The sequence below is a fragment of the Eptesicus fuscus genome, chromosome 17, assembly GCF_027574615.1.
Source record: "Eptesicus fuscus isolate TK198812 chromosome 17, DD_ASM_mEF_20220401, whole genome shotgun sequence".
In the NCBI taxonomy this organism is placed as follows: Eukaryota; Metazoa; Chordata; class Mammalia; order Chiroptera; family Vespertilionidae; genus Eptesicus; species Eptesicus fuscus.
In genome coordinates, this window is record NC_072489.1 from 37323556 (window position 1) to 37343924 (window position 20369).

Genomic DNA, 20369 nt, shown 5'->3' on the forward strand with positions numbered 1-20369 from the left:
AGACATTTTCCTTTGGTCATATTAGCATTTTGTTAAGATAGTAGAGCCCTAACCCCCCCCCCCCCCACTAATAAGTTACATTTTGTCAAATTTTAAATAAAATGTAATTCAATAGTTTGATGTGTGATTAAATAAATGATTTAGTCATTTCAACAGCTGAAGATAATAAAAATTTTAGTGTAAGTAAAAATAGAACCAATTGTTATAGTTCAACCCATTGATGTTTTTTCTGCTGTGTATATTTCATTGTTGAAAATAAGTTGCAAAAAATTTACCTAAGTTCCTAGCAGATAAATTAGAGGTGAGAACCACCTTCTCTTCTTACAAAGTTTGGTCTCTTGCAGAATAGCAGTGGCTAAAATAAATGGTGCCAATTTTTTGGAGTGAGTCTTGTTTAATTCAGAATATAATTAAAATCTCATGTAGCTTTATTGGTTTTAGTATCCAGCAGAGAAAAAATATTGAAACTCCAAGAGATTTTGAATTAAATAGCTACAACAGTTTTGTTTTATTAGTTCTGACTGTGTGAAAAAAATTATAAGGACAACTTTGGAAAAATCTTGTTCTTTTAGAGCCCCAAATGACTTTTAAAACAATAAAACAAACTATAAAACCTACACAAGTGATATTAAAAATTATGTAGTTCAATAAATGTGACATTCACAAATGTGGTTGTAATTTTTTTTTTAACTATAGCAAAATGAACATGGATCTGACGATTGGATTTAGAAGAGGTAGTGTTATATAGCTTAAGAGAATTAAGTGCTTCAATTTGCTAGTGAGGATTATGTAGCTGAGATGGAATGTTATACCAATGCCTTTTAAGATCTCCATTCACATCACAGGGTCTGTGGCTAAATAAAAGAAATGGATGATACTTCCTTTTCCTAATTACTGATTATTTCCCTGGCATTTCCTATTTATTTTTTAAGCTTTGTAGAGGCTGAGTCATACACAAAACAAATTATAAATCCATACTATTTTTGAAGATGGAGAATGAAGGCTGACTAGTACAGGCATTAAATGATTTGTTGCGATAATCGCAATTACTCGATGGGTGGAAGGGGCAGAAAAACAAAGACGAGGGAGAAACATTTTGTGAGAGAATAATAATCACAGTTATCTGAGTTCAAATCATTGAAAGCCCAGACATAATTTAAAAAAAATACTTTTTTAACTGATCTCAGAGAGGAAGGGAGAGGAAGACAGAGACAGAAATATCAATGATGAGCGAGGATGTTGAGAAAAGGGAATCCTAGTACATTGCTGGTGGGAATGCAGAGTGGTGCAGCCACTGTGGAAAAGAGTATGGAGTTTCCTCAAAAAATTAAAAATGGAACTCCCATTTGACCCAATGATCCCCCTTTTAGAACTATATCCTAAGAAACCAGAAACACCAATCAGAAAGAATATATGCACCCCTATATTCATAGCAGTGCAATTTACAATGGCTAAGATTTGGAAACAGTCCAAGTGCCCACCAGCAGATGAGTGGATAAAAAATATGTGGTGTATCTATACAATGGAATACTATGCAGCTGTAAAAAAGAAATAACTCTTTTTTTAAAAAAATATATATTTTATTGATTTTTTTACAGAGAGGAAGAGAGAGGGATAGAGAGTTAGAAACATCGATGAGAGAGAAATATCGATCAGCTGCCTCCTGCACACCCCCTACTGGGGATGTGCCCGCAACCAAGGTACATGCCCTTGACTGGAATCGAACCCGGGACCTTTCAGTCCTCAGGCCGACGCTCTATCCACTGAGCCAAACCAGTTTCAGCAAAAGAAATAACTCTTACCATTTGCAACAGCATGGATGGACCTAGAGAGCACTATGCTAAGCGAAATAAGCCAGTCAGAGAAAGACAAGTATCACATGATCTCACTCATATGTGGAATCTAATGAACAAAATAAACTGATGAACAAAATAGATCCAGAGACATAGAAGCATGGAACAGACTGATGAATTTCAGAGGGAAGGAAGGGTTGGGGGGTGAGTGGGGAGTGATTAGCCAGGGAACTTATATGCATACTAGAGGCCTGGTGCACAAATTCATGCATGGGTGTGGTCTGGCTGGCCCGCCCCAATTGGGGCCAATCTGGCCTGCCAGAGAGAGGGGATGCGGGAGGTTGGCTGGCCCCACCCCTGACCAAGGGTGGGGCTGGCTGGGGGGAGGGGCCATAGGCAGTTGGCTGTCCGGGCCCCCTGATCGAACTTCTGGTCAAATTCCCGGTCAAACAGGCAATTTGCATATTAGCCTTTAATTATATAGGATAGGCAGAGCCCATGGGCACAGACAATAGAGTGGTGAAGGCCTGGGAGGGGTGGGTGTGGAGTCAATGGAGGTCAATGGGAAAAACAAACAAACAAACAAACAAACAAACAAACAAACAGGACATCTGTAATACTTTCAACAGTTAAAACAAAGAAGAAGAAAAAGAAACATCAATTATGAGAAAGAATCATTGATCAATTGCCTCCTTTTGGGGGAGCCCACAACCCAGGCATTTGCCCTGACCTGGAATTGAACAGAGAGCTCCTGGTTCATAGGTCCAAGCTCAACCACTGAGGCACAACTACCAGGCCTAACCATAACTTTTGAAGGCACCTTTGAGCTTCAGATAAGAACTGTCTTTTCTTTGTCCCCCAATTCTATGTCCCCCAACACTTGGTCCACAGAAGTGCACATGTTACTTTTATAATCTCCCAGCACCTGCCTGAATTCTCTATCAGGCCATGTGATGAGAGTTATGACTGGTGGAGAGGGCACAATATCAGACCAGACCCCAGAGGCACCAGGGACCCACAAACAGCCTTCCACAAATGGTTCCCAGGGACAATACACCACCTGAACTTGTATGCAGACTCAATAAATAATTCAAATTATTTTTACCTTAAGAAAGTGAAAGTTTTCATTTTTTAACATTATTTCCCTCTTTATATACACATATCTGAGTGCATATATGTGTGTATATTAAACTATCTGAAAGTTGCAGATATTATAACACTTCACCCCTAAATAGTATGCTTGTACCTCCCAAGAATAAAAACATTTACCCACAATACTAATATCACTACTAACACAGTGAATATTAATTTTTGTTGTTGTTAATCCTCACCCAAGTATATTTTTTCCATTGATATTTATTTTTTTTTAGAGAGAGTGGGAGGGAGGGGGAGAGACAGAGAGAGAAACATCAATGTGAGAGAGACACATCGACTGGTTGCCTCCTGAACATGACCAGGGGGTGAAGGATTGAGCCTGCAACCGAGGTATGTACCCTTGACCTGAATTGAACCTGCAACCCTTCAATCCAAGGGCTAACGCCCTAACCACTGAGCCAAACCAGCTAGGGTGTAAATAGTAATAATGTCATCTAATATAGAATTCATATTCAGTGTTTGCCTATTTTCTCCCAAAATGCCTTTTGTAGAGGTTTTCCTTTTTAATCCAGAAGCCAATCAATTGGGGTGATACTATGAAACCTTGTGAAAATCCCCATCCTCAACAATGTTTCACTCAGTGGTTTTGGTGATTAATGATGACTCTTTCTTGAATAAATTATTACATTTTCTGATTTTTTCCCCCCAATCTTCCTGCGTTTGTTAGCTGGCATTCTTTCAGCGTTACCATCCACCATCTCTTTCTCTGAGTATCACTATAGATACTCACACCATGAACTGTTATAGTCAATGTGTTATAATCCAGAATGTGTTTTGATGCTTCAATCACCCCAAATTTGGCCAATGACGACCCTTCAAGGTGGTTCCTGGTTTCTCTCTAGGTTCTGGCAGGAGATGCTCCAGTGCACCCTGTACTTTCCTGCCCCAGACTTAGAATCAGCCACTTCTTCCAGGACCTACTTTGCTATGAATAGATCACACATCCGCATCCTTCAATTCTCCAAATATTCATGAAGTATACAGTACAGTCTCCCTCCAACTCCACTTCTCTCTTCATAGACAATAATATTAGTTTTTTGTATATCCTCCCAGAGAGTTTATATAATAAAGCAAAGGCACAGATAACTATTCATACCCTCTCCCAATGTTTTAACTCCAATGATAGCATATTACACTCACTGTATTTGTCTATACTTGTAGCTCTCGTCTGTCCTCAGATTCTGAAAGATGTCTATGATTCTAGCCCAAAAAGATTAGGAACCTTCAGGCTAAGTCTTTTTTAAAATAAATGTATTTCTTATTGCTTTCAGAGAGAAAGAGAGAGGGAGAGAGAGAATTATCAATGATGAGGGAAAATCATCATCAGTCGGCTGCCTCCCGAATGGCCCACACTGTGGACTGAGCCAGCAACTCTGGGAATGGTTAGCTGGCCTTCTGGTTCACAGGTTGACACTCAATTACTGAGCCACACTGGCCGGGCTAGGCCAAGTCTTCAATTTTCAGATGAGAATAGCTCAGGTAGGGTGATTTGACTAGTTGCATTGGCAACTATTTGTCCCTCTCTGGACTCTTAGATAACTACTCATTCTTCAAACATCAGTTCATGCCTCCTCCCCCAACTAGCTGATGTCCCCTGATGACAAGGTTTCAGATCATGAGGCACTTCTACTCCATGGCACATACATTAAGTCACATCATCAAAACGCGTTTCCTGCCTCGGTGAGGACAAGAGCCACATCTGTCTTGCTCCCTGCTGGCACACAGTAGTTCCTCCACAAACGTGTGCGGAGTGAAACTCGAACTCGGTGCGTCTGGCTTCCAGTCCGCGCTTCTTCCTACTGCAGTCCCGCCGCGGTTGGAGAAATAATTCCCCGACGTAAATAAATAAATAAATAATAATAATAATAATAATAATAAATCTCAATAGGAAAAAGCTGGGAAGTCTTTTTCATTTCTACGATTAATGGAGGACCTCAGCTGAAACTGCTCACCGCGAGGTGTGACGACCGCAGGAGGGCGTCAATCAAGAAAATGCCCCCTTGCCCCGCAGGCGAGGGGAGCTGCACGGAGCCGGGGCCACACCGGGTAGCGGCACAGCTTCAATAGAAAACACGTGCAAAAAAACGGAAAAGTGGGGCTGCGCGCAGCTGCGATCCCCTAGGACGCAGGGAGAGGGGACATGGAGCCGTCCCCACAGGTTTTGCCTGGAGCCCTATCGCCCAGGCTTTCCCCGATTCCTGCCGGAAGAGGCTTCTGCCAAGCGTCCCCAGGGAAGTGGCTGAGTCCGGGGACCCACAAAATGAACCGGGCTGGGGCGGCCAGGAGCCCGGAGCACCTGAAGTCTAGTCGTGCTTACTCCACTGGGACGCACCTAAGGGCCGTGGATCCCTCTCCTTGGAGCTGCCCCGGAACCCCAGGGCACTCTCTCCCAAGAGCCAGAGACGCCCCGGGGCAACAGCGAGCGCCACCGTTACTCCAAGGAGGGCGCCGACCCGGGAGGGTGCTCTCGGGCCCGAGAAGGCGCGGCCCTGGCAGTGGCCTCGACGCTCGCCAGAATCGAGTCCAGTCACCCCTCGCCTGGGGCCGGGCGCCGCCACCCTGGGCTCCGGCCTGGATCGGTGCCCCTGAGTTTCAGCAGAGATGCCTCCCGGCGGTGCCAGGACTGCTGGAGTCCGCGTTCCCTGCAGCTCTTCCCTCCTGGCTCCCCGACGAACGCGGCCCCGGGTCTTCCTTTCGAGGGCGTCCGGGCCAGGGCGCCGGGAGCCCAGAGCGACGGCGGCGGCCGGGCACAGGGGCGCGGGGTCCCGGGAGCCTGGGAGCTAGCGCGTCCCGGGGGCGGGGAGCTCGGCCGGCGGGGGCGGGCCAAGGGTGGGGGCGGGAGGCGGCTCCCGGGGCTCCGTGCCATTGGCCGCAGGGCCCGGCGGCAGGAAGGGGCCAGAGAGCGCGGCCCCACCCCGCGGCCAGCGGAGCCTATCGCCGGGAGCGCGGAGCGCGGATAAATGTAGCGCCGCGGCGCGCGCGGGCCGGCAGCTCTCCGAGGGGCCGGAGCGCAGCGGAGCCATGCAGTACCCGCACCCCGGGCCGGCCGCGGCGGGCGCCGTGGGGGTGCCGCTGTACGCGCCCACGCCGCTGCTGCAGCCCGCGCACCCCACGCCTTTCTACATCGAGGACATCCTGGGCCGCGGGCCCGCCGCGCCCACCCCCACCCCCACGCTGCCGTCCCCCAACTCCTCCTTCACCAGCCTCGTGTCCTCCTACCGGACCCCGGTGTACGAGCCCACGCCGATCCACCCCGCCTTCTCGCACCACTCCGCTGCCGCGCTGGCCGCCGCCTACGGACCCGGCGGTTTCGGGGGCCCCCTGTACCCCTTCCCGCGGACGGTGAACGACTACACACACGCCCTGCTCCGCCACGACCCCCTGGGTAAGGCGGCCGGGGTCATGGCGGGGCCGAGCCGAGGCGGCGGCGGGGAAGGCGCCACCCGGCAGGTGGCAGCGCCCCGGAGGCGGCGGGGGCGGAGGGGAGGCAATAGAAAGTTGTGGCCAAAGCGACGGAAAAGCGACTCTCGGGCGCGCGCGCGGGGCCGGGAGACGCGGGCACCGGCGGCGCGCGGCGGGAGTGACCGCACCGTGACTCAGATTGGTTTTCCCGAACCCTCTGCAGGCGTCGGGGCGCGCCGGCCGGGGTGAGACCTCGGGCGCCGCCGCCGGGGCTGGCAGCCGAAGGCAGTTGTGGCGGGGCGCGCGCGCGCCTCGCCTTGGGAGGGGTCCCCTTCGCTGGAGGGACGGGGGAGGGAGCGCCCAGGCGGGGGGCCCCCGGCCGGCCCCCGCGGGGCTGGGATGGTGGCCGGGCCCGGGTGGTTACGGGGGCTGGCCCTGGTTCAACCAGCTTGTGCAGTGAAAGAGCCTGACCCTTTCCGTTCATACAGGAAATCTTGAGCTCTCGATAGGAGTAAATCTGGTTTCAGAAGCTGTTAAGTGTTTTCCTGGCTGCGTGAAGCAGACCCTTCCCCCGGAGTAGTGCGCGCTGCTGATTATTTTATCGACATCCTCAATACAGACAAATTCAGGAAACACTCGACTTCTGATAGCCGGGATCCGTTTTTCTGATATTGTTCATTTCCTCTGTGTGGGATGTGACTTTATGGCAGCTAAAATAACCAGTTGCTTCCTTTTTTTTTTTTTTTTTTTTGAGGCTGTTTTGCACCAGTCTGAAGCCTGACGTAAGCAAAATCTCGAAAAACACACAAGACAAACACACACACACAAAACAATGCCAGCTTTCAAAGCGTTTAGGCGCAGGCCTACAGACCCACGGACGGACGGACTGTCGGACACGTCTTCGGAGTGCGAAGGGCAGTGCGGACCCGTTGGCCCGTGTAGAATTGGCGGGGCTCGTCCCCTCCGTGCGCGGCCGGAGGCACGGACGGCACCCTGGCTCCGCGCTCCCGGTGGCCCTGGGCGCCTCCGGCATCCGAGGCCCCCCGAGTGAGGAAGGAGCCGAGGCTTCTTGCCTGGGGCCACCGGGGTTTTAAAATCTTTGTTATTGGCAGCTTCTGAAGAGACCCTGGAGGCAACCAACATTTTAATCAATTAACATTTTAATCACATTAGGATGGCACGGCCTCTGGTTCAGTTCTCCCATCTTCTCATTGTTAGAGAGATGGGGTGGAGGATTATATTTTAGTTCTCTCTCTTTTTTTTTAAAAAAAAAATTATTATATCGTATTTTTTATTCCAGCCTCGAGGGTTTGGTGCTGCGGCCCCAGCGTGGCTCTGTGAAGCCTGCTGTGGCGGGAGAGGGGGGGGCTCTCAGCCGGGCCGGGGTTGGGGGCGAACGTTTCACCGAGCGCGCCCTGGGTTTCCTTGGGTTACTGCTGGGACTGCGCAGGAGGAAGCAAAGGGTTTTCGAGTTAGACCAACAGGAAACACATTGACGGAAATGTTGCCATAGCCCACGGGGTGGCTTTAACTGGCCGCCCCCGCGGGCCGGGTGTGAAATCAAAGGAGGCCGCGGCGCCCTGGATCCAAGATTGGGAGCCCCACGCGTGGCCGAAGGCCGGCGCCGCGCTCCGGGGCTCCCCACGCAGCCTAGCGCGCGGTTCCGTGGTTAGACTCCCGCCGTGGGTCTCGGCTGCAACAGCCTGTGTGAATGGAACGGCCCCCCCAACAGACACTCAAAAGAGTTTTTGGAAAGTGCAGTTCACCCAGGGAGAGGACCTAGAGGTGCAAACAAGTTGTAGATAAATTGGGAGAGCGACTGGTTCAAGAGGGTCTTGGTATTTTGAGCCCAACCTATAATGGGTGTTCTTTTGGTGATCAAACGATTTGGCTGTTGGTATCTAGCTATGGGCGTGGAGGTTGTGTGTATGTGTCTGTGATGGTTCAAGGTGGTCTCTGTGTATTGCAGCGGAGGTGTGTGACTGGCTGTTTGTGTCTCTGGGTGTGCGTGTGGATTGGTGGCCCTGTGTTGGGTCCATGTGTCGGTGAGTGCATATGGACGTGTCTGGTTGGGTGTCCTCCTGAATCTCCTCACCCCCTTGGTCACCCCCAGGGCCAGGTAGTTTCTAGGGTCACCAGGCTGCTCCAGGGCCATCACTCATCAGCCCTCTTTCTGCCCACAGGCAAACCTCTGCTCTGGAGCCCTTTCTTGCAGAGGCCTCTGCACAAAAGGAAAGGCGGCCAGGTGAGGTTCTCCAACGACCAGACTATCGAGCTGGAGAAGAAGTTTGAGACCCAGAAATACCTCTCCCCGCCTGAGAGGAAGCGTCTGGCCAAGATGTTGCAGCTTAGCGAGAGACAGGTGAGCGCGCCCGCTGCCCGGGGCAGGCTCTCCTGGGGCGGGCGTCGGGGGGGTGGGCATAGGAGAGACGTGGAGCCACTGTGCGCTCCTGCGCCTGGAGCCTTGCCATCCAATGTCTGGGGCTGTGGTCTGCTGTGGAGCCCGGAATCTGCCTCCTCCCCACCACGTCCCTTGGGATTCTGGGCTGGAGGCAAGTTTTCTTTCTCTTTTTCCTGTAGGTCAAAACCTGGTTTCAGAATCGACGCGCTAAATGGCGAAGACTAAAGCAGGTATGGACATGGTTCTGTTTCTATGGAAATAAATATTTTTTATCAGGTTATCTCAACGCGAGGCCTGTTATAGGTTGTATGCGAAAGTCATTTGAGAGACTATTTAACCTCTTCACCTTGATTAAAAAGGCAAATAGTCTTGCTGAAATTCAGGATGAGTTGCTCAGGTGGCAGTAATGCTAAAAGCACCTAATGCAGTTCCTATGTCAATTATGCTTGGGTTTTCACACACTGGCTAGTAAAACTCCTGGCTAATTGTTTTATAAACCCCATATGTTGTTTATCTAATTAACGCAGGAAAGATAAAGTAATTGACAGTAAATGACTTAAGCAGTTATCTTTGGGAGAAAATTGTTTCTTTTATTTACACAGCCATAATAAAACCAGTCAGAGCTCAAGGGTAAATATAAGGAAATAAACACCTTTAAGTCTTGTTTGCACTGTTTTTAAAGAAGAATTAAATATCAAAGAGTTTAAAAATTATTTCCCATCTAATGCCAGCTCTTAAAATGAATATAAAAACATGTAAGAGAATATCCAAGCCTGTTTGGAAAGTAGCTTAAACTTTCTAACAGTCGTTCTTCCTATGACCTTGTTACGCAATATGTGATAAAAAAGTAAAGGCTAATTCACTTTTTAAAGGCTATTAACTTAAGGCTAAAGATTTGTTTATGAAGTCCTAATCAGGATGACTTCTCCAAAGTAATCTGCAATTGATGAATTGTTCATTTGCCAATGTATGTGTAGTTTATAGTAAATAAAATATTTTTGGAAACGATGGTACAAGTTGGGAAATTGAGAGCAGTGTGCATTTTTAAATATAGTAATTATAAAACTTTTTCATTAAAAACAAGATAGTGCTACAAAGGACATTTTGAAGCAGGAAATAAAATTCATTTCATTATTCTAATGTGATTTAAAGATTTTCAGGTTTTCCCTCAATTTCTGACCTTGTGCATATATTTGTTACATAGATCCAAGCCTGGTGAATCTATTATTCTATAGACTTGCTTTAAAAAAAACACACTTTATACTATTTCTATGTAGTGTTTATGTCCATTTTAGACAAACACAGAATTAAAAATTTACTAGCTCATTTAGTTCTTGGTCAAAAGTGGGACTGCAGTTTACTAGAGACTTTTAAACCAGAGATACCTGTGTAATATGGGAATATTTTCAAGAAATTTCCCTCACATTTTAAGTTATAATTGTTTCTCTTCTCAGTTGGCAACATCCTTCCAGTTCTACATTTATTTATTTGCCATGATTTTGTAACCTGTTACACATGTGTATCTATGTTTATAAACATACTCCAGAAAATGGATGAAAAGGATTCAATCTAATAATTTGAAACTTTTTCCTTAATCACTATTTAGCGTTCATTAAAAAAAAAAAAAAATGTCTAGCCCTCGCCAGTTTGCCTCAGTGTTTAGAGCATTGGTCCACTGACTGACGGGTCTCAGGTTTGATTCCTGGTCAAGGGCATGTACCTCGGTTGCAGGTTCGATCCCCACTCTGGTTGGGGCGTGTACGGGAGGCAACCAGTTGATCTATATCTCTCACATCGGTATTTCTCTCTCTCCCCCTCCTCCCTTATACTTTCTTTCCAAAGATCAATGGGAAAAATATCCTCAGGTGAGGATTAAAAAAAAATGTCTAGAAGGCCCTGTTAATTGGCAAAGTTTAACTATTTGAAGAATGATGATACTGTGTATCTTTAGTGGTCTGATTTCTCCCTCCCACCCCCCTAAACTTTTAGGAATCTTCAGATCATTAAGATTTGGGCTGGAACTAGTGTTCATTTGACATAATACCTTTACAGTTATATTTGTGATTGGTTGTTCTCATTTGGCAAGAGTATAATCCTTCTCTGATATGAAAAGAAGTTTTTCCAAAGTGAGAAAAGGAGTATGCATTTTATATGTAGAGACTACAGCTAAGAGCAATTGATAACTAAAAATTAAAAAGATGGTAGAGGGTGAAAAGCATTTTGATTTATGTCTCACCTCTTCCATATCTCATGATCTACCAATCTCCATTTTCATCCTCTTCATTCAGGAGAACCCTCAAAGCAGTAAAAAAGAGGAACTGGAAAGTTTGGACGATCCCTGCAACCAGAGGCAAGACTTGCCCAGTGAACAGAATAAAGGTGCTTTGGATAGCTCTCAGTGCTCGCCTTCCCCTGCCTCCCAGGAAGACCTGGAGTCCGAGGTTTCAGAGGAGGATTCTGATCAGGAAGTGGACATTGAGGGCGATAAAGGCTATTTTAATGCTGGATGATGATCCCTGACATCGGCACATTCAGAAAACTGGACTTGGGAATAATATTGGCAACAGGAAATCTCTATAGACAACTGGAAAACTATATGGGAGAGGAAATCAGTTTGCTGGTATTCTGGAAACCGAAAATATTTGGTGCACTGGCTAAACAGCAAACTCACATTGAAACCTTAATTTTGACTTAAGCAATTTATATATTGATTTTAGATTGTACGATAAGGGGACTTTTCACTGGTTAAATTTACCCCCTTTTAAAAAAGTAATTTTTTTTTCTATTTATACAAAGTAATTCTGAACATTTTGGTTGAATTTTTTTAAGTTATAACTTTAAAGATTTTAATGGGATCTTCTTGAATAACTTTTCTATAATCTGTATCTTCATCCCACTTAATGGAAAAACCAAAGGGTACCCCAAATTCAGAGGTATGCCTTGGAAAGGGGGCCCACATTTCGGGCAGCCTTGGAATATTTTAAAAGGAAACATTCTTTACTTTTATATTACGTTCTTATACCGCTGCCTTAAATCCAAAACCTGCTCAGAGCTCATCTCCGGGATGTGTGTGCCTTTTGTTAGAGAGATATAGCTGATAACCTTAAAATGCTTGTTTTGCACTATCACTTAGTACCTGTGTGACTAAGGTGTTAAGGATAGTACTGTCCAATTCAGGCAGAAAAACTGACTCATTGGTGACTGAAATTACTAGTAAGCACAGGAACTAGAAATAGCAGGTTAATTAAATGTAAGTAGATTGTAGATATTGTGTTTTACATCAAACAGTGTTTATAATGTGTATATGTATATATCTATGTAATTGTTCACTGTAAAAAACCGTGGCCAAAATATTTGTGTGTGTGTTTTCTAATGAGTAACCTGCCTATAAAATAAATCTGTCGGTGAGACGACTGTCTTCGTCAGACCTCTCATTCTTCCATTAGAACAAATCCGCACCCTGACACCGGCCTCGGGTGCGGGGCGTGGTGCTGGGCGCCGACCCCACCCGCCAGCGCGGGAGCCTCCGGTGGTGATGGCGCTGGGGCTCCAGCCGCCGGAGCAGCCGGGGCGCGGGGCTGGGCCTTGGCGGGCGCGTGGGCGCCTGGAAGGAGGGTTTGGGCCTCTTCCCCGGTGTTTGCCATTGATGGGTGTGTGTGCGCGCGCGTCTGGGGCTGCGGGGAGGCTCCCGCAGGCAGGCAGGTCGGAGCCCGGGGCGCCCCAGGCGGCGGCGGCGGCGGCTCCGCAGAAGCGCAGGGCGGCTCGAGTCCCAGGGATTCGCCTCGGCCCCCCGCCTGGCCCGGCCGCTGTCCTTGACCGACGTGAGTCAACACTGCGTCATCCCCTGGCTGCCCAGCGGGGCTGGGGGTCCGCTTAGCCGGGGAATGGGGACCCCGGCCGGGAGGAGCGGGAGGAAGTTCCGCCAGGACAGCGGATCCCGTGCTTCCGGGAACTGCAGAATCACCTGCGGAGCTTGCAGGAACGCCCCGCCGGGCCGGCGGTTCTCAGGTGTTGGAGTGACAGGGGAGTTGCATTTCTCACAAGTGCTCAGGTGAGGTCAACGTTGCCGGGTCGGGGACCAAGCTTTGAGGACCCCTGTTCTTAGTGGGCCGGAATTCCCCCCTCGCTCCCCACCCCTCACCCCTCCTTCACCTGCTTAGAGACGGGGAGAGGGAAGCAGGGCCTATCCAAGGTCACGGGAGCCCGAATGTGACGGTTGAGGGGAGGGAGCAGGGTCAAGGAAGGGGTGCTGTGAGATAGGGAGAATGAAAGTGGGGGTGAGGATGAGAGAAAAGGTGGGCTGGGGTTTCCGATTGGCCTAGGGCAGTGGTCGGCAAACTCATTAGTCAACAGAGCCAAATATCAACAGTACAACGATTGAAATTTCTTTGGAGAGCCAAATTTTTTAAACTTAAACTTCTTCTAATGCCACTTCTTCAAAATAGACTCGCCCGGGCCATGGTATTTTGTGGAAGAGCCACCCTCAAGGGGCCAAAGAGCCGCATGTGGCTCACGAGCCTCAGTTTGCCGGCCAGGGGCCTAGGTGGTCCAGGGAAATGAGGAGAGAGACCTGTAAGAGGAGAAGCCCGGAAATCTCTTCTAACCTATGCCTCCATGGAGGCCTCCAGATGCTGTGCAGCAGGGTGCCTCCTGGCAGAGGTTCTGTGCAGGTGGCTGACCAGGGCTGTGGCTCCCCAGATGTGGGCCCTCGGGTGAAGACAGAGTGAAAAAAGTCACTGCTCTTAGGGGGTTGTTGCATCCTTGGAATGGGCTGGAATTGCCTGTGAATTTAGATTAGTATTGCCACCTTAGGCAGGGCGGTGTGCATAGGCCTGGAAGGGTATAGATTTGAGTTGAAGTTTTAGTTCTTGGCCTCATTCTCTATCTGTAGGATGAACATGGCCTGGTTGGTGTACACATCCCCTTCCAGCCCCCAAATTCCCAACTCAGTTCAAGGTCTTTAACTTTATTGCTTCTCCTGTTCTCGGTGTCTCCTCCGTGCTGGAACCCAAAGGAGACATCCAGTGGGAAGGTCTCCTTTCCCATCAGCTGCCGGCTCCACACGCCCTGACCCTGCCTGACAGGTTACATCAGGGTTCCAAAGGTCGTGATCAATCTCCTTTGAAAACGGGACTGTCTGTATCGGAGTCTGAGAGAATGGGAGGCTTGTGGGCCTAATATTGAATTAAAGCAATCCTGAAATCAGTGTGTGTGTTTCGCTCCTGGAGATAACCTCTGGTTAATGTTTATTCTTGAGAATAACTGTATCGTGACTGTCACGCTGAGAAATACAGGCTTATGTGTTGATGGACACCAGGAAAGTTGAGGGGTGAAATCTCGTTTTAAAGTAGAGGATTCCTGAAACCAGGCAGTATTCCAATTTAAAGCTATTCCCATCTCTCTTCAAGTTGCTCATATTCTGAATCTAAACATGTCCTTAAGAATCAAGAGCGTGTTAACTGAACAAGTACGGTGTTCTTAGGACACAGGTTGGCATTAACTGTTCTCTAAAGTGCCCCGGTTGCAGATTGCCAGTGAATATTTACAAATTCTTCCTACAATCCAGGCATTTTTCATTTGTTTGTCTTTTGGCTATTTCATGTTGAAGCGGCATGTATGACCTTTACAGCACAACTCCTGTCTTGTTTTTAACTCTTTTTATCAGGAGATTCAACTCGAAAACGGTTATCATTTAGCAGAAAGACAAACAGAAAAGCACATTTTTGTAAGCAAAACGTTAATGATTGGAAGAATTGCCCTAATTTCGCCATGACAGTGTGTGATTAATCCCCTGGGTCATGTACTTATATTTTAAGTTATTCAGTTCGTTGGTCTTTGATATTCAGAACCCTTTCTAACTTAATAGGATATTGATTTTGTTGGATGATGTACTTTGACTCTTTAAACAACATCATTTTGAGGGGTGACGAGCCTGCTGTGTAGTATTTTATTTAGAGAACTATTGCATAAGGTTTCTTTTTTTTCTTAGCCTTTATGGTTTTCTCAGGGTGAAAGCTGATAAGACATCTTGTGGGAAAAAGAGGAAACCATCCCTGATAGTGAAAGTACCTATTCTCTTTCGACATTTCTGACCACCCTGTGTGTGTGTGTGTGTGTGTGTGTGTGTGTGTGTGGTTTCATTGCTGTGAATATTCAAACTAATTAATGGGGGCAGGGCAGGGATTCAAGAAAATGTATATTTGGACTTGGGGGGAAATGCCTTTTGTTGGGGACAGACCGCACTTACCCAAATTCCCATTCCAGTTTTACTGCCTTGTGGAAGATGACACAAACTCCAAAGCTCACCTTTTTTTTTTATTTTACTTTAAAACCTAATAATGATCCTTGAAATCTGTGGTTGGAGGTGACATTATATGTGACTACTGACAACATGGGACAGAGTGGAGAAAACCAAGCAATCACGCAGGATGCTTCTAAATGGCTAGGAGTTCGGTATCTTGTATTACTTTTAAGTAATGTTAACATTCACTTTTCATCCCTTTGACTTTCATGCTATTCCAGCTGGACTCTGTACTTTTCTAATCCAATTTTGTCCCTTGGTACATTTTTTTTTTTTTTTTTTGGTATTGCTGTTGAGTTCAGATGAGAAGCACTTTGGAAATCCCCCCCATTCACCAAAATATCTAGACCCAGGGTCTGTGGGACAGCAGCTGTCCCTTCAGATGGGGCTGTGGGGAACCCTCTCTCAGGAATTGCACCTTTGTGGATAAGAGCAGGGCTGGAAGTGAGGCAAACGAGTCCCCTGCAACCCCCTTGCTGGTTGGGGGCTTTGGGAAACATAATTCTCATTCTTAGCTCTTCAGTTCCTTAGAGAGGTGGGTGGCTCAACTGAGAGGAGGTATCAATATCTGGCACACAGTAGGCTCCAAGTGTTAGCCAGAAAAGCTAGAAAGCCCCCCCTGATTCCCTTCTTTTGAGGCAGTCTTTGATTCCCAGGTGCAGGCGGGAAACCTCCTCAGTCAGATGTACACAAATCTCCGCAGACAATAGAGAGGGCTTGGGGAGGAGACCTTGGAGCTGGCAAAGGCATTTCCTGTCTGCAGAGGATCTTGACTTTGGAGCATCCGGCGGTCACCACCACCACGAAGTGAACCCTATCCTGTGTAGCTACTTAAAAAAAAAAAGAAAAAAAAAAAAAAAAAGAAAATGGCCAACTGCCAATTTCAAGTGATTTTCCAGATGAAAGCCAATAAGACAACTTCTCACTTAAAAACATTTTTTAAAAGTCTGTTTTCTAACCAGTAGAGTCTTTTCTAATTTGGAAGGGTAGTTTGGTAGCATTCAAAATCTAAAGTATTAAAAAAATCTCATCACTTTCTAAAAACTACTATAAGATAACCCCCTCCCCCCATTGGTAGATACTTGCTGGAGGAGAAATGCCAATCCAGTTAGCCTCCATGATTTTTTTTTTAAATGATTAAGGTATTACATATGTATCCTTATTCCATGATTCTTTTTTATATTTTTATGTTATAGTTGAATTATGCCCTTCATCCTTCCTCACTTCTCCACTTCAATATATTCATTCCCCTTCTCCTCCCCTCTCCCCATCTCAGGATTCCTCTTCCTCATTCAGTTTACTTCCCCATTAAGAATAGAAAATGAGAGCATCGGCCTGTGGACTGAAGGGTCCCAGGTTCGATTCCGGTCAAGGGCATGTACCTTGGTTGCGGGCACATCCCCAGTAGGGGGTGTGCTAGAGGCAGCTGATCGATGTTTCTCTCTCATCGATGTTTCTAACTCTCTATCCCTCTCTCTTCCTCTCTGTAAAAAATCAATAAAATATATATTTTTAAAAAGAATAGAAAATGGCCTTGGCTGGTGTTGCTCAGTTCTTTGGGCATCATACTGTGCATTAAAAGGTCACCAGTTCAATTCCTGGTCAGGGCACATGCCCAGGTTGTGGGTTTGATCCCCAGAAGGGAGCATGCAGGAGGCGGCCAGTCGATGTTTCACTCTCTCTCCCTCTCCTTTCCTCTCTCTCTAAAAATCAATAAAAATAAAATAATATAAAATGACTAGTTTTAACTTTTCAGACAGCACAATTAAGGCTAAGATTTTCTTCAAGTACATAGAAATTTTTAGCTTTCATGTGGAAATTCTAAGTTTGAGGGAGATGTTGGAGTCCTGATAACATGTCCCCAGCCCTCCAAGGCAGTTCTTTAGTTTAGCATCTCTCCCTCCCCCACTTCCCCTGTTTTTGTCCTAGGACAGTGGTCGGCAAACTCATTAGTCAACAGAGCCAAATATCAACAGTACAATAATTGAAATTTCTTTTGAGAGCCAAATTTTTTAAACTTAAACTTCTTCTAACGCCACTTCTTCAAAATAGACTCGCCCAGGCCGTGTTATTTTGTGGAAGAGCCACACTCAAGGGGCCAAAGAGCCGCATGTGGCTCGCGAGCTGCAGTTTGCCGACCACGGGACTAGGATAAGCAGTAATAGTGACAGTAACAATAGAAGAGTAATAATATTTGTCCGCCTAGGGGTCAAGCCCCTAGTAGCACTGGAGTGTATGGAGCTGATGGAGAGAGGCTGCAGTAAGGTCGGGGTGCAGAATGCCATAGCAGAGCCTCCCAGAGGCTCTTTATGAAGAGAAAGGAAGTGGAATCTGTTCCAGGGAGAGGCCTGCTCCGGAGAGAGGGCGGGGAATAAATATAACTAGAATCTTCAGAGGTTTTGCGGTCCAGAATTTGGAGAAAGGATTATGGCCTGCCATTCTCCCCCTTTCTTCACACAAATCTCTTTGCTTGTGGGATTACAGTTTCTTCTATCTGAAATTTTATTTCCCCAGCTGGCCTCCGTGCTGGCTCCCTCACTTCCCCCAGGCTTGGCCTTCCCTAGCCATCCTATTTAAAACCACAGCCCTCTCTCTTCCCTGCTCCCCTTCCACAATGTACTTTTCTCTATTCCCCTTATTACAATTGGGTGTAATATTTTCCCTTATTTATCTCTCCTCATTGAAACATTAATGCCATGAGGGTAGGGATTTTTGTCCGTTTTGTCTACTGCTATATATCCCCAGCCTGACACATAATAGGTACTCCATAAGTATGCGTTAAATAAATGAATGAACATATACCGAGCACTTACTTTGTATTAAATGTTCACATACATTAAATCATTTAATTATCATGAAAATCTTATCAGGTAGATACTGTCATTGGTCCCGTTTTCCAGATAAGGAACCTGTCACTGAGAAGTTAAGCCCAAGACCTCAATGACTGACTATACTAGTCAATGTTGTAAAGTGAACTTCCGGATTTGATCTGTTGTACCCTTGAGAAGGAGCAAGCCAGGTCTGGTTCTAGCTATAAGAAGAGAGTTGAGGGCTTTTGTTCATTTTTTGTCCTTTTTTTTTTTTTTTTTGGCCTAAATTCAAGTCTAGCATTAAATCTGGAAGGGATTATAGTACAGTATCGGGGATATGCAATTTCTGTGTATGTAGCACTTTATTCTCCTACCCTAGGAAAGTAATAAACTGACTGGGGTACCATTTCCAGTTTTCTGGGGGGGAAATGAGCATTATAAAATATGCTTTATATCTTTCAAAGTGTTAAAAAAAAAGTCTGCCTCTGGCCCATGTTATTTGGTGTTTCTATTATATAAACTGTTTAGTGTATTTCTTCTTCGACTGACCCACTGATGCATGTTCCACGGGGCCTATGAACACACCGCAGTGCAGCGGCTTACTCTGGTGTTCCTGGCATCGAGCACTGTTTGGCGTGCCGTAAACCTTTAATAAATACTGTACTACAGAATGAAAGTGAAAACCATGTGCCCTCCCCACGAGAGAGGACAGACATTTCCCTCTCTCCCCGAGCCTTGCACTGTCATTCCATCTCCTAGTCTGGGGCCACCAGGAGCAGAGCTTCCCTGGCTGGCTAGGAGCAGGAAGTACAATAGGGGTTGCAAGTGCAGGACAGGGACTCTTTGCTGGGCTCTGGCATAGGTGGGGGGAGGTCGGCTGAAGCCTACACACCCTAAAAGATATCCCTCCCCCTCTTTGTCCAGACATGAATTTTAAGAGGAAGTGCTTCTGTGGCTTTATATTGGCCGTCTTTCCCTTCAGATTTGGCAATTTCTTTCCATTTCCAATTCACACTTCTCAATTTCAGTCAAGAGCTTTATTTAAAATACACCTAGTTTACTGAGCAACGACACCGTTCAGGGTAGCCTGTTATTACTACTATTTTTATCAGCATCATCCGTCTGGCAAATAGAAGCAGGAAACCCAATTATTATATATTTTTTTAAATATATTTTATTGATTTTTAACAGAGAGGAAGGGAGAGGGATAGAGAGCTAGAAACATCGATGAGAGAGAAACATCGATCGGCTGCCTCCTGCACACCCCCCACTGGGGATGTGCCCGCAACCAATGTACATGCCCTTGACCGGAATCGAACCTGGGACCCTTCAGTCCACAGACCGACGCTCTATCCACTGAGCCAAACCGGTTTCGGCAAACCCAATTATTTTTAAATGATTTCTGGAAGCATTTCATGAATTGCAAAGAAGCAAATGTGGATGGCGCATGAAATGTGTTTGCTTCACACCCTGGTTCAAAATTTTAGCTTTCCTTAGTGGCTCGTGGGCTCTGCATTACGGCAGACTTTCCGTTAATTGTAAGTTAGACCAGACTAATTCGATGAATGTTTAAAAAATGGCTCCTGAGTGCAGGTCCAGACGTCCAGAGGAAGTGGTTTCTTAGACACCCGCCTCCCATATATTGGCTTGATGGTACGTAGGTGGATGGGAGTGAGATGGCCATGGTGCTGTATGGAGCTGCTGAGTAGTTAATTGAAGGGAATATTTTTAGCTTCACCAAGCAATTACATGATCTTATTAAGGTTTTTAAAATCCCCCAAATACCATTCTGCCTGAAGCAGATACCCCTTGTTTAGATGGTATTTCAAGCATTAAGAAAAGCACAATGCTGATGGTAACGAGGGACTTTAAGCCTGCAATTTCTGGGATATATTGTTCTTTGAATCTTAGCCATTATTCAGTATTCATCTTGTCTGAAAATGGGACACCTCAACAGATTTACATTTGTATAGTGTTTTACTTTTCAATATTTTCAAAATATTGAGGTTACAAAAATACATATTTTTTAACAAGTAGAATTGTTTTTTAAATGCCAGTTTAATTTTTAAGGAAATTTCTTATTAAAGTATAACTTGCATTCAAAAGAGTTCACAAATTATAGGTGTGTGACTCACAAAATGACTACACCATGTAACTGGAATTTGTATGATGACATAGAACTACTGGACCCGTTGTAGCCCCCTTATCCCCACTCTGGGCCACTGTCCCTTTGCCTCCCCAAGGGAAACCACTAGCCTGACTCCAAATAGTGCAGATTCATTTGCTATTTTTTTTTAAATATATATTTTATTGATTTTTTACAGAGAGGAAGGGAGAGGGGGAGGGAGAGGGATAGAGAGTTAGAAACATCGATGAGAGAGAAACATCGATCACCAATGTACATGCCCTTGACCGGAATCGAACGTGGGACCCTTCAGTCCGCAGGCCGACGCTCTATCCACTGAGCCACACCGGCTAGGGCCATTTGCTATTTTTGAACTTTATAT

At 46.3% G+C, this 20369-nt stretch overlaps 1 protein-coding gene across 1 annotated transcript; it reads left to right on the forward strand.

Moving 5' to 3' along the window:
• The first annotated feature begins 5839 nt into the window (after window positions 1–5839).
• HHEX (hematopoietically expressed homeobox) lies at window positions 5840–12169 on the forward strand. Its single transcript, XM_008156908.3, has 4 exons — window positions 5840–6333; window positions 8534–8712; window positions 8931–8981; window positions 11040–12169. Exons 1-4 carry the CDS (start codon window positions 5970–5972, stop codon window positions 11259–11261), a joined length of 816 nt encoding a protein of 271 aa, XP_008155130.2. The 5' UTR covers window positions 5840–5969; the 3' UTR covers window positions 11262–12169.
• The last annotated feature ends 8200 nt before the right edge of the window (window positions 12170–20369 follow it).